Raw genomic sequence first — 14,325 nt, 5'->3', positions numbered from 1 at the left:
AGTCTGCCGTGTGGCCGCAGGTCACCTCCCTTCTATTTTTAGCGTGGGGATGGGGCGAAGTTGGGTGGATGGAGTCCAGGGTACAAATATTGCATTTCATTCATTTCCAGCCCCAGGGGCACAGGACCCCGAGGCAGGAACAAAGTCATCAGTAGGAAAAGGGCTGCATGCAGTCCTGGGGAGGGCAGGTGAGGTGAACGGGTGATGGTCAGAAGGGGTCACCGGGACAGCCCCTCGGAGCACGGCGCCCTTCACAGCCCAAGGAACGGCGCGGGAGAGGAGCGCGTGTCCTTCACCTCTCCTTTCCGCCGAGAGGGAGCCGGCCTGGGCGCGCCCCCTCCTCCGCCCGCCCCGCTCCCGCCACTCCCCGAGCCCGCCGCTCGCCCCCTCCCCCAGGGCACCGAGAAGGGACGAGAAGCGCCTGGGGAGGCAGGGCGGGAGGGGGCGCGGAAGGCAAGGCGCGAGTCCCGCGGCTGCGCCTCCCGGCCCGACCGGCCCCTTTGCACCCTCCGCCGCGGGGACCGGGGGCCTTCCGCCTGGGCTAGGGGGAAAGGCGCCTCGGGACTCCGAGGGCAGGAGCTCCTAGCCCGGCCGCCCGGCCGCCCGGGCCCCACTCCGGCCGGTCCAGTCCGGCTTTTGCCAAGTGGGCCGGGCTCAGCTCCGAGCCCAGACTGGACCCGCCGGACGGGGGCCACCGCGTCTCCCTCTGACTTGCTGAGTGACCTTGGACAAGTCCTCAAGACCCCTGCCTCAGTTTCCAAACCTTGTCAACAAGGGACGTATTAGTTGAATGTGGACTCCAAGCCTCTGAGTCCCGGGCAGGCTCCCGGGAGGCCCCCGCGAGGGGACCGGACCGAGGCGGGAAGCGCCACACAGAGGGGCCCGCGACCGGCGGAGTGGCCGAGGCTGCGGGCGCGGGGAGCAGGGTCGCCACCGCGGCGCGCGGAAGCCGCGCGGATCCCGCGCGTGGCCCTGCCCCTGCGCCCTGCTCCCAGCGCGGCGCCCTCTCGCCCGGGGCTGGGGAGCGGGAGGGAGCGGGAAGGAGGCCCCGGCAGGGCGGGCGGCGGGCGCACTTACGCCGGTGCTGCGGTCGAGCGTCCCGCCGCTGGCCGCCGAGAGCTTGGTGGTGTTGAGGCCCACCAGCGAGGGCAGCGTCTGGGACATCCAGTTGGTGATCATGGCCATGGTGCTGAGCACAACCCCGATCTTGAGCAGCGGCACCGACATCGCGCCGGGAACGCCTCCTGCGCCCGCGCCGCGCCGGCGCCGGCTCCGCGCCCCGGGCAGCCTTCAGGCGGCGGGCACCGCGGCGGGCAGGGGCGCCCGGCCGTGTCCCCGCGCCCCCTCCGCCCGCCGCCGCCCACCCGCCGCCGCCGCCCCGCGCGCCCCGGCCATGGCCGCGCCGCCCCGGGCGCCCGGGAGTGTGGCCGCCCCTCCGCTGCCCGCCGTCCGCTGCCGCCCGCCCGCCGCTGGGAAGGGCCGCCGGCTCGGGCTCCGGCTCCGGCTCTGAGTGCCGCGCGGGCTGCGCGCGGGGGCCGCGGCCAGGAGGCGGGGACACGGCCGGGCGGCGGCCGACGCAATCTGCCCAGGAAATGGGTGGATTTTTCCTCTCCACTCCGGCTCCCCGCCGCCCCCTGGCTGCTGGCAGCGAGGTCTGCAGAGCCCCGTCGACCGCGAGGAAAGACAGACCACCGCCCCCCAAGTCATCAAAATCCGCCCTCGAACACGGCGGCCTCGGCGCACGAGCTGGGCGGGCCGCCGCTCTCCCACCCTCAAGACCGCCGGCCAGCCAAGCCCCGGCACCGCTCTGAGACCCCACCTGCCCACCCACCCACCCAGCCAGGTCTCTCTTAGCCCCAGGAGCCCAGCAGAAACCCAGACAGCCGAACTCTTGGCTCCAAACACAGCTTGTGGTGGGGGGCTCCAGCTCCAGCGCTGGCGGAGGGGGCCAGGGGAAGCAGAGAGGCCCCTCTGGGAGTCCAGGGCAGCTGGGACCCGCAGGCCTTTGCTGGCAGCCCCGGCACCGCCCAGTGCGGGCTCCCGGGTCAGGCTGTGAGGGGTGTGGGCACGTGGCAGCTGGGCAGGAGCTGGGCGTGGGTTAGGGGCTCAGGCCTCTGAGCGGGGTTGCTAAAGCTGCCCCACCCGGGGTGAGTGTGGTCCAGGTGGTGGGGACCTGGTAGTCAAGGACCTGGGGGCCAGGGGCGCGTGTCCTCACTGGTTCCTCCTTGGGGTTGCGGGGTGGGGGGAGCTGGTGCCCCGGCAGAGGGGCAGGGGGGCCGGGCAGGCTGGCACAACTCCCCAGCCCTTGGCAGCATCTGAGCCAGGACATGTGAAATCCCCTCTGAAGCACAGGCATGATGGGGTCACACATCTTAACAGGACTTTAGAGTTTGCAGGCGGCTTCTGACGGAGAAGAAAGGCGCTCCCCCAGGCCCCCCAGCTAAGGGCAGCACCCCACGACACTGTCTGCGTGGAAATCAATCTCCCTTCCGGGCAGGCCAGAAGCGCAGACAGAGGCGGAAAGGTGCTGGCTTTCTGGGGCCACCGAGGAGGGACACCGCTTTCCTGGGCTCCATTCTCTGCTCCCAGGGACAGAGGACGCTAACAGCCAGGACGGCCCTGGCCTGAGCGCGGGTGCGAGACCCATGAGCCGAAGGGGCGCCTTAGGCTTGTTTTTCTGGTTAAAGCAGGGATCTGAGGCAGCCTTTGGGTGGCAGGCAGAGAATTTCAAGAGTTGGGGAAGGGCGCCATCTCCCAGTGCCGGCGGGTACTGCAGGCTCTGCAGGCGTTCGGGCTGCCCGCCCGGTGAGGGGGCGGCGGTCCCCCACGCCGGGCTCCTTTCTCCTTAAGTGAACGTTAAACACCAATTTAGGGCTTCGAGCTGTGCCGACCCAAATCATGCACACCCGCTTCCCGCTGCAGAAGGACACGCACCCCCGATTTTGTTGGGACCGCTGCAGATCCCACCCGAGGCTGGTGTCTGCAAAACCCTGACGCTAGCCATCGGGAAGCAGCAGATTCTTATCACCTCCTGTGTGCACGATGTGGGTGCAGTGAGCTGCAGGCCCCGGATCAGAGCCGGGACACGCGGTGCCGCCGGCTGTAATCTCCCAGTTCAGAAACAACACCAGCACGGCGGAGCAGACTCCCAGCACCGTGCAGGAACAAAAACCTCCCGACAACCAGCCAACCGACCAAGACAGGCGGCTCAGAGTGGTCGCTCCGTGTTCAGAGTCTGCGGCCGGACAGCCTGGGTGTGGGCAGCCTGGGTTCTCTGCCCCTGACTGGTTGTGAGACTTCAGCCAAGGTAATTAGCCCTCCCGTGCCTCAGTCTCCCCATCTGTAAGGGCATGACAGCAGGGTGTGCGAGGCTTCAGTGAGTCAGCGCAGGGGCAGGCATGGCAGCCAGTACCGGTACCCACCCTCGTCACGCTCGCTTTGCAGAAGACGCAGGGCGCTCCGAGGGGACCCTCAGTGGAGCAACTGACGCGTGGGCATGGGACCAAGCTGGGATTTGACGCCCCCAGACACCCCCGCCGCCTCTCCTAAGAGCTGCTTTTGGCTAAAGACCACCCACAGGAGATGCCGTTGGTACAGACATACGAATACGGAGGAAGTACTGCTGGATGTGAAAACAACTCCCAGCACCCAGGGCTGTTCTAGGAAGGTGAGCGCCAAACGTGCAGACACAGAGAATTAAAAAAAAAAAAACCTCTTCTGATCTTGAAGAACTTCTGATCTGATTTCATGGCAGTAGTGTCCCAGGGGATTTACAATGGGAACTCTAAATTAGAAGAGAGCCAGCCTGGCTGGGCTGTTCAGCGGAGGAAATGAAATCCAGGTCATTTGCACCGGTGGAGCCAAGTCCTGCTCCCAAGACCTGCTGGGACTAGACACCCCCAGGGCTGAGGGGCCAGCTCCCAGCTCCCCCACCAGAGGGCTGACAATTAGGGCCAGCCTGGAGACTTGAAACCCCCTTATCATATTTCTCCTGAGCCTGCAGTCCTGAAGGGGAGCCTGCATCCCCATAAGGCATGGCTGACAGGAGGCCTTTAAAAAGCTTGGGTTACTCACACCTGCTTGTCAAATGCGGGCTGCACCTTGGAATTCCTGCAACTCCCAGGGAACTAAGCTGATCCCCCGGAGCTCAGAGCATTGAGAGGGACAGGAGGAAAGCTGACTCACACCCACCGGACGCCCTTAAATCCTCGCCATCATCTCATCACTATAGAGAATCGAATAGACGCACTGTTCCCGCCTCCCCTCCCAGATGCAGTGTGTGGACAGCACTGGGGTGTGTGGTGGACACAGCCGGCTCCCCCAGCTGGGACCCCGTACCCCGCTGCTCTGACCCACACCTGTGCTTCTGTAACTGACGGCGTGTGGCTCTAACCACTGGGAGGTTCAAGGCAGGTCACTTCCATCTAATCCCCCACCCAAGTCCTCTCCAGTGTCCAGGATCTGTGATTCAGTAGGAGAGACGACTGCTTTTAACGCATTTGGAAAGGGTCATGTGAGAAGCCTCAGCAAGTGTAATTTGATTTAGAAACTACACAGCATTTCCAAAAGCACACTGTGGCTTGTTGAAGGATAGAGGCATATGGATTAAAGGCTCCATGGCACTGGCCAACACCGAGTGTTCTTTACAAGGAAACAAAACCCCAGTTCCCACACGGCTTTCCTTGGAGCCAGGGCTCACTTACATTCGCAGCCCTCAATAGCCATCTTTGGACTAACGGAACGGATACCGCACCCCAGACACCCTTACATTAAGTGAGTCACTCGCAGAATCCTTACAGATGCCCTCGGGATGGTGCCAAGGCAGCCCGGCTTTACAGAGGAGGTGTTTGGGGCTTAGAAAGATGACAAGACCTGCCCAAGGTCACGTGAGGAGCCCCTCTCCCAAGACCAGGCTCAAAGACACGGTCCACCTCCGCCCCTCAGATGTCACGGTGTTTGGGGCCATCTGAGACCACCAGCTGGGTGGCTGGTGAACCTGGTGAACAGCGGACATTTCCTGCTCACAGTTCTGGAGCCGGATGTCTGAGATCAAGGCTCCGCATGGTCACGGTCCAGTGTGGGCCCGCCTCCCTGCGTCCTCGCGTGGCGGGAGGGGTGAGGGGCTCTCTGGAGCTTGTCAGGAGGGGCCGATCCCATTCAGGAGGGCAGAGCAACTCCTGAAGTCCCCATCTCCTTGTGCCATCACCTCTGGGGGTGAGGATCTCAACATACGCAATGTGGTGGGCGGTGGGGGGGACACGGTCATTCAGACTGTAGCCCGAGCCACGTGAGGTCTCTCGAGGTGCAGGAGTACCGTGTCTTCGTGGCCACAGATACCTGCCAATTGTGCCATTCCGCGGGCATGACGCCCGCCATTCCTGCCAGAGCATGGCTGGGCTCCGGTCAGCTAAGCCCGAGGGAGGGCGGGGAGCTCTCCTCCCCTTCCCCGATCCCTGCGGGGCCTCGGGCTGGGTCATCTGTCCTCAAGCCAGCCCGTCCCAGCCTTGACCTTGGTGGGCTCCGTGCAGAGGCACCAGCAGATGGGAAACAAGGATTCCCGGGCCTCCCGGCTCTGCAGGCGGGGACCAGCATTACATAACCCTGGATGTGCCCTCCCACCTCGAGCCTGTCCTCCTTACGAGGGGCGGACGGCAGGTGGGGTCCCGATGCAGACAGAGTCCCCCCAACGACCGCGGGGCGAGGGAGCGGGTCAGGGAGGCGCCTCTGATCACCTCCCTTCCACGGACAGGAAACAGGCCCACCGGGCTCGTGGACACTTACGGGGGCGGGGCCAGCCTCCCGCGCTCCAAGGCAGACCCCAGAGGACAGAGTGCAGGCCTATCTGCTGCTTAAGAACATCCGTATTTCCGTCAGCTATTTGCGTGTGGCTGGGGGTGGGGGCGTGGAGGAGGGGGAGAGAGAGAGAAGGGGAGAGAGATGAGAGAAAGGGGGAGGGAAGGGAGGGGACAGCGGGGTGGCAGAGCCTCCCTGCCTTCGTCCTTCCTTCCTCGGAGCTCTGGGGGCGGGAGGACCTGGCCTTCTGCTGCTGGAGGAGGCCACCCTCCCAGCAGCCGTGGGAGACCCCCATGGGGGACCACCACGGACCGTCCTTCCTCCGCTGCCTGCTCAAGCCTGCGTTCCGTCTCTACCGTCAGGACACACAGCTTCAGACCCCAAGACGGGGGCCGGCCGCCTCCCCAAGGGCGAGCGCCCTGCCGCCGCGGGGCTGTCCCGGGAGGCGCCCCCCGACTGCCGCCCCATCTGCCCGCAGAGCTGGCCACCCACAGCCTCTGCTCCCGCTCGGGAAAGTCCCACACTCCTTACAGCCCCGTCGCCTCAGACCATCCGCCCAGACGGGGACGGGAAGCCACGGCCCCACCCTGTCTGAGGCACCCCAGCAGAAGTGGTGCCTGGTCCCGGGAGAGGCCCCGAGAGGGACGGGGGTGCTCAGAGGGCGCCCGGGGTCGGGGCTGGGCTCCGGGGCCGTGGATGCCTCTGAGTCCTCCTTCCCAGGCAAGGGGCCCCGTCACACCTAGTGGAGGGCGGTCTGGCTTCTGTCAAGTAAGTAACTGACCCTGGCGTGAATTAGGTGATGTCATGAAGACGTCTGAGAGGCAACCCTGGGGTCTGGGCTGGGAACGCAGGAAACACCCCGGAATGTAACACTCGCTTGGAGCAGAGGACTCCGTGCAGGCGGATTCCAGAGGCTTCCACGCGTGGCCACTCCCGGGAGCACACGCTCCGCTCTGCACCCCTCACCGGCATCTCAGCCTGACCACAGTCCCTGCCAGTGGAGCCCGGATTTGGCCTCAGAAATCGCAGCCCCTCTGCTGATGGGTGGAGTTGGCCTGAGAAGTCCCTCGAGCTGTCTACGGGGGGACTCAGCCAGCGCCCCCTCCCCAGGGGCCACGTGCCACTGACCCCACCCGTGCAGAGTCGCAGGCGAGATTCAGGGGCTGCTGGGGTGGGGCGGGGCGGGGTGGAGCGGGGCCACGCCCGCCCATCTCAGAGCCGAAGTGTTTACAATCCTAACCCTAACCCTAACCCTTTCTCGGGGTCCCGCTGTGCTGTCAGAAATGTAAGCGGCACACGGAGTGAAGAGTTGGGTCATCTGTAATGTTTACGGTCACACCTCTGTTCTTTCTTTGACCTTCAGTCCCTCAAAGCGTCACGTGAAGCCAGTGGGGGTGACCTTCCCAGAGCCCCCGTGAGGGCTGGGTGCGCCTGGGGACGTCTGCGCTGGGAGGTCTAAGCTCCCGGAGGGTGTGCTCACTATGCTACGTGACCGAACGCCCTAGACGAGCATCTCCAAGGTGAGAGCTCCCCCGAGACAGAGCCTGGGGCTTTGGCAGCTCCCCCCTCTGCCCTGACCTCCTCGGCTGAGATGCTTCTTACTCAGCCCCCCTCACTGGCGTCTGCTTTTAAACGCTGTGGGCTGAACGTCAGGAACATGCAGGCCAAGACTCCCCTGCTAAGGCCTGGGCAAGGAGACGGGGGAGGCCGCGTCTTCTAGACGTTGCCATTGCCCACTGTCACCAGGCATTTGTCCTGGGGTTTAACTGGGTGCAGGAGAAGGGGGGCCCTGTTAGCAAGGAGGAGCCCGCGTCCTGCGGATGTGCTGTGAAAGTGAAAAGTGAAAGTCGCTCACTCGTGTCCGACTCTTTGTGACCCCATGGACCACACAGTCCATGGAATTCTCCAGGCCAGAATACTGGACTGGGCAGCCTTTCCCTTCTCCAGGGGATCTTCCCAGCCCAGGGATTGAGCCCAGGTCTCCCGCATTACAGGCAGATTCTTTACCAGCTGAGCCACCGGGGAAGTGCTGTCTTCCCCTCAAATTACAGATCGTGCCAAACGTAACAAACGGTGTAACGGGGTGTAGGGGGCGGTTCGGAGATTCAGAGGGGACGTCGGCTAGAAGGGCTGTGTCCTACTTCTTGCTTCCGGGAGCTCAGTCCCTGGGCAGATGCTCGCAGACTCGGGCGGTGCAGAGCTGCCTGCGTGAAGCCTCCCCCTGGGCAGGAGAGAGCCGAGGTGATGACCAGTGCTCCCTCGAAGGCGCCCTCCCCGTCCCGGGATGAAGGGCTTGCCGGCTCTCTCCAGATCAGGGGCAGGAAGCAGCTGACCCCCAGGGGCCCCCCTTCACAAAGCTCCAGGTCCAGAGCGGGCTGAGCACTGGGCCACACAGTCAGAGCCCCAGCCAAACCCTCTTCCAAAGGCCACGCGAGCTGGCGTGACGGCCCCCGGCGGCCCCTTCCTTCCTGGCTCTCAGCGATGCTATCTTTGTGTTTCTCTCTCAACAAGAACACGAACTTGGGTGTCAGGCAGGCCTGGGCTGCATCCAGGGTCTGTCACTTCCGTGCTGGGCCACTGGGCAGGTGACTTACCACCCACCACCTGGCCTCGGCCTCCTCGTCTGGAGACTGAGGACAGGAGCCCAGGGTGCTGGGGTGGCTTCTATCTGACCCAGATTAGGCTCCCGTGGTGGGGAGGGGCCGACACTCGGGGACACACAGAAATACTAACCCTCATGGTTGGTTTCCTCCGTAGTGCCTAAGCGCCTGGCCAAGTTTCTGATGTGCAGTCATCTGAGAACGTGAAGACCTGCACCTCCTGGTGCAGTTTCTCCCCCGTTATCCGAGCCGCCGTGGGAGGGGCCTCAGGCTGCTGCTCTGGGGGTGAAGAGTGTCTGAGGGGCGCCCCCAGAGCCGAGACCAGCCCCTGTCCCCACTGCCCCGCCTGCAGTCACGTGCATCTAATTCAGTTTAGCCAGTAATTAGTTTTGTATGACTTTACACCAGGTGTTAATACTGATTACAGGGCCCGATAACTCTGGTAGTAAATACAACCCAAGGCAGAACAGCACCTTTCTTTCAACCGGGGAGGCTAGAGGCGGTGGGACGAGGGGCACGTTGCTTTCAGAGAGGAAAGCACCCTGGTCCACTCCCTGGACCACTAACACCCCAGCACCAGTGGACCAAAGAGCCGGGGGAGGCGAGGGCCCGGGGCGGACGGACAGGACGTCAGTGGGATCACTGAGCCCCCGCTCCGATTCAAGCAGGTGACAGAATCCATGCTTCTGTCTGAACGGACACTTTATTCTTATTTGGTTTGTTCAGGGCGGTGGGTTGGGGTCTCCGCTCTGGCTGAATCTGAGGGGACGAGAACAGGTTTGAAGAGAGAGGGTGCTGAGGGGTCGGCTCCAGGCCGGCCCCGCTGTGACACCTGCCTGTCGGCTCACGGACCCATCCCCCACCCCACCCCCAGGGACCACTCACACCTCTTCTCGGACGCTGAGACCTGTACGCAGCTCCCCAGGCTCCGGACAAGCATCACCAGTCACTCCCTAAAGCCTGGGGCCCCGAGGGCCCGGGGGCCCTGTGCTCCCTCACAGCTGGAAGCCCCACCCCAAGGGGCTGGGGTCGGGGTCTGTCATTCCAAAAGGCCACGCCCGGCCTGGGGACGAATGAAAAGGGGTCCACTTCACCCCTGAGATAAAGCTAATCCCTCGACGCCCCTTTGCTGAGCGCCGAGGTTCTGGGCCCTCCTGCGTGCTGTGGCCTGCGTGTGCAGCCCCCGCCTGCCCACCTGTTCCTCCCCATCTTCCTGCCCCGGCTCGGCAGGTGCAAATGGCGCCCCTTCCCCAAAGCACCCTCGGCTCCCTCCACTCCGATCCCAGAGTCCTCGGGCCTCTCGAACAAGCCGGCGCGGCAGCGTCTCAGTCCCCCCACTAAGCACCGTGGCCTGCGTGCCAGACGGCCAGGCCTGGACTCAGCATCGCCAACCCAGGTGTGCTGGAGTTGAGCCTGACCAGCTGGTATCTGAGAGCTGTGTTGGCAGGAAAGGAGGGCAGGGCCGGAGTGGGGTTGGCAGGGGGGACCAGGCTTCATGCTCTTCCTTTTAAAAGGGTGCACACTCAGGCTGAAGCTCAGAGCCCTTCTCAAGGTCACCAGGGTGCCTGGTGGGGCCAGGAGCGGAGGGGCAGCTGGGCCCAGGGTCACTGTCAAGAGCTGCCATCCCCTTTCGGGCCATCTCACACAGGGGGCCACGTGCTTCTTGCAAGGGAAGGTGAGCTGGGCTGGGGTGGGCAGGGCGCCTCCTCCGAGACGCAGGTCCAGTTCTGCTTTCTGCTGGGAAGCTCTGATGGTGCTTCTCCAGGAGCTGGAGACGCCAGCCTCTTCCTAAAAACTACAGCATGGGACCCAGTCAAGCGTCTTTCCGTCTGGGGACAGTTCATCTGGGCCCACGAGCCTGGCGCGTAGTAGGCCATCGATCACTCGCTGGCGTTTGAGTGGCTCATCGTAAGCCCGCTGTTGGGAGAACAGATGGCCCGGCCATGTGCGCTCCCCCCGCCCCCCGCCCGTCTGCCTGAATCCTTCAAGCGGCGCCCGTGAAGCGCAGGTGACACCCTCACGGTTCTGACTTGTTCCCATTCGGACAGGCCCTAATCCACAAACACAGCGGCCCTGGAACCTTGTGTCCACGTTCTTTGGAAGGGCCCTGAGACAGAGGGTGGGGCTGTGGAGTCAGCTTACTTGAAGCGGGAGAGGAAGAGGGTGGGGGGAGATGGAGCCCACCCAGGCCTGTCACCCCTGCCCTGCCCTCCTTGTCCCGAAGCCCAGAGGTGATTCACTCATCACACGTGGAGGGACCATCACTCCAGGTGGTGTGGCTTCCCAGAGTCGGATCCCTTTGGGATCAAGAAAGCAAGGGTCTTGGGTAGGGGTGGCCCCAGGAGCTCTCAGATTCACAGCAGCCCTGTACCTGTAACCCCCCAAACCCAGGCCCCGCCTTAGAGGTCTGACAAAGGAGAGGCGCCTGGCCTGACCCCAGAGAAGCCCCCTGGGTGGGACCAGGGCAGCCGGGATCTCTGGAGCCGGTGGCTAAGCCAGCCACCCTCTGACTGCTTCACAGACGTGGACCAGTTAGAGCGATCTCTGCCAGTTGGCTCGACTCTAAAATCCCACTACCATTAGGGATACTAGGCTTCCGATGGAAGATTCTCAGAGCACAGACTCAGGCAGGCCGGGAGGGTAGGGCCCTGCCTCTCGGCTGTGTAGAGGGAGGCGTTCCCTTGAGGGATCCTACAGTTCCCTTTGCGAACAGGAACCTTTCAAAGAAAACAACATCATTTCCATTCCCGGCCCAGGGGGCCTCGGGGAGCTGACCAGGGTCCTGAAGGGATGGTGTGGCTGCCGCTGTGAGTGCAGGGGCTGGCCACACTCGGACGTCCAGCGCCGACAGCGTGAACGGGCGAGGGCTCGCACCACCCAGACAAAGCTTCCAACCCAAGCTAGACCAAAAGTTTCTTCCAAGAACAGGGGATCTTTAAAAAGACAGAGAAGTGAACCTCTGGAGGAGGGCTGGGAATGGAGACTCAGGGAGCCTGGAGGTGAGGAGGTCAGTAGGGCTTGGAGGGCCCGAGGGTGGTCACGTCCAGGGCACCCAGACCCGCCGTCTCCTCCCCGAGATGTCTGAATCAGGCCCATGCCTCCTGGCTCCTTTTTACCGTGTGTGCCCGTGTGTGCGGAGTGGGAGCGTGTGTGAGCGTGGGCACGTGCATTCATACAGTGTCCACTCACACAGCCCGAGTCTGCCCCTCGGCCAGGCCTTCCCCGCAGCCAAGAAAACTCTCCCGGAGACGGGCGGGCCCTCTCCAGGGGGCCCGGCTGATTGCCTGCGTGGCACCAGCAGGGTCTCCCAGCACAGTGGGACGACAGACCCTCCTGGGCTGGGGCTGGGGCCGCACGCACTTCCCGCAGAGCCAGGCAGCCGGCAAGCGCTTCCCGGCGAACACAAGGGACGCTTATTCCAGAGCCTTCTCTCCTGTGATCCACCTCTCACCCTCTCTCCTCTCTTTTGTTTCCTTTTATTCTGGGAGGGAGGGAGGTGCAGAGGGAGTGGGGAAGAGAGGAGGGCTGGGGGCAGCTGGCGCCTGGGGCCAAGCTCCTGGGAGCACCCCCCCCCCCCACCTCCCAGACTCGCAGCTGCAGAGGGCATCTCCCGGCTCAGACCGTGGCACAGAGGCGCCGTGGAGAGGGCATTTTAATGTCACTCTGAGCGGCCTGGCTCCCGAAGCTGGCAGCCTCTTGCCAACACCCTGGTGCCAAAGCGACACCCCAGCCCGGCGCACCAGCCCCGCCGGCTCTCAAATGCATTTTAAAATGGAGAATACCAGCCGGAGACAGGCTCGCTACTGATACATTGTTCAGGGGTGGCAAGTCCACTTAAAATGCCCAGCGGTCCCCACACACGCTCGCCACTCGCTTCATGCCGCGCATGTGGCCACAGCCTCCCCCCCCAAACCTCCACATGGAAACCACAAGGCACCCCAGCCTCAGACACGCGGCCTGCCCTCCCGGGTCTGGTCTCCCCCGCACCATGCCCACCGCCAGCTCGGAGCCCCAAGGGCAGCAACTGTAGCCAGGGGCAGGGATGCAGGGGCGGGAGTTGGGTCACATCCACCTCCGAGCGCGCCGGCGGCTCCGACCGCCTGCTCGGTCTTCCTCCGGGATGACAATGGGCGCCAAACGGCCCCCTCCGCCGCCCTTTGAACTTCTCAGTAGGGAGTGGGCAGCCAGGGCGTCCAGGAGGAAGGGCTCGGGGCTGACGGTCCTGGGGGACAGAGCAGCAGTCTGGGGTCAGCCTGCACCCCTTCCTGCATCCCAGGTGCAGCTGGTCCCCTCCCCAACCCCGCGGCCGCGCGCCCGGGCCGGGGGGCGCCGGGCTGTGCGGAGCGGCTCCCCGACTTTGCCCGGCCCGGGGCCGGGCGGGCGACTCGCACGCAGGGAGGAAAATGGCGTTGGATGCACGTACTTGGGTGAGTTCGGTGCCCATCAGGATGAGGAACAGGAGGCTGAGGAGCTTCCGGGCCGGTTGCATGTCTCGCGGCCGCCTCCGACGTCCTGGCGTGCGGGGAGCCCTGGGTGCTTGGCGGCCGGCGGCTGCGTGGACGCGGACGCGCTCCCGGTCTGCGGGCTCCGCGGCGGCGCCCGGCCGTGTCCCCGCGCCTTCAGCACCCGGAGCAGGCGGCGCGCGGGGTCTGCTGCGCGGAGCCTCCGCTCTGCATCTCCGGCGCGTCGACCGGCTCCGCGGTCGCCGGGCGGGGCGGGCCGCCCCTCCGCCCCTCCGCCCCTCCTCGGCCCCTCCTCCTGACGGCCCCGCGCCCGCAGAGCTCGGGCGCGCGGCTGGGCGGCCCGGGTGCCAAAAGTTTGCGGGGAAGGGGCGGGGGCGGGGAGGCGCAGGGGGGACCCGCGCGCCACGCTCACGCGCGGTGGTGGGGAGGGCGGCGGCGGGGAAGCCGGGACAGGATGTGACATCAAGCAGGCGGGGGAAATTTAACTGGGAGGGAAAACTCCATCCTGGCTGGCCGGGCGGCGTGGCTCCAGGCCCCTGGCCTCTGGGATCCGGGCCCCCCTGCCCTCAAAGAGTGAACGCAGAGCAGGGAGGGGCGCAGACCGAGGATGGAAAGGCTGGCCATCTCCCGGAGGTGTCCTTGGAGGCCACGCTTGGGTGAGATAAACTGAGGCTGCGAGCCGGGAGGGGTGATGGGGGAGAGCTGAGGGGGATGGACCCAGAGCTGGAAAGCAGGTCACCGGTGCTCCTCGCAGGTCTCCTTCTGTCCTCTGGGGTGCCTAGCAAGAGAGCCGAGAGGGAGCAGATGTCGCCTGCAGGGGCTTCTGCCCCAGGTGGGCCTCTTGGGTGAGGGTCTGTGCTTGTGTTCCTGGTTCATGTGCATACATGGGCGTGTGCGTCTGCACTGGGTGTGTGCACGTGTGTTCAGATGGAAACAGACCCAACTCTGCCTACCCGGGATGCCTTCGCTGAACCAGGCGCCTAGGAGAGTTCGGTGGGCCGGCAGACCCCGAGCCCGGCCCGCTGTCTTACCCAGAGGCCTGGACTTGCCCCTCCAGCTGTGAGGCGATGCGCTTTCTTCCTTGCCCCTCCCTGTGTGAGCCCCACACTCTCCTTTCGCGGGCATTCCCAGCCCAGATCCAAGCCTTAGACCCCACAGTCTCCATTATATGCCCCATTTGAGGGGAGAAGTCCTTAGGCACCACTGTTTTCTGAGCAGCTACGCTGGTAATAGGTGTTAAGAAACCTCCCTCTTATCTGTTTCTCAGTGTTTAGTCTTCGGAAAGTAAACTCTGTGAAGGAAACATCTAACAGCTGATAATCACAATGCAGGCGTAAGGGGTGGGGTGGTCCAGGCCTCTTCCATCACAGGTGGGGAAGCTGGAGCCGGGGGGCGTAACCCACATGGGATCTCCAGAGCAGGAGGCCCCAGAGCAAGGCTGCTGATGTCTTTCAGCCACTCCGTCGTGT

At 64.4% G+C, this 14,325-nt stretch overlaps 1 protein-coding gene across 2 annotated transcripts in view; it reads right to left on the bottom strand.

The window, feature by feature from the left end:
• The window catches only part of OLFM1 (olfactomedin 1), a 37,740-nt gene extending 24,475 nt beyond the window's left edge, over window positions 1-13,265 (bottom strand). The window contains exon 1 of one of the 2 annotated variants that reach the window (XM_043470145.1): window positions 12,817-13,265. In XM_043470145.1, the coding sequence (XP_043326080.1) occupies window positions 12,817-12,882 (66 nt within the window). In that variant the 5' untranslated portion in view covers window positions 12,883-13,265. Of the gene's footprint in view, window positions 1-1,077; window positions 1,381-12,816 lie in introns of those variants that run through there. The other variant, XM_043470144.1, reaches the window with a different exon arrangement.
• Between the last annotated feature and the right edge of the window lie 1,060 nt (window positions 13,266-14,325).

The sequence above is a fragment of the Cervus canadensis genome, chromosome 5 (assembly GCF_019320065.1).
Source record: "Cervus canadensis isolate Bull #8, Minnesota chromosome 5, ASM1932006v1, whole genome shotgun sequence".
In the NCBI taxonomy this organism is placed as follows: domain Eukaryota; kingdom Metazoa; phylum Chordata; class Mammalia; order Artiodactyla; family Cervidae; genus Cervus; species Cervus canadensis.
The sequence above is the reverse complement of the archived record's forward strand: the minus strand, read 5'-3'. Positions and strand labels throughout refer to the sequence as shown.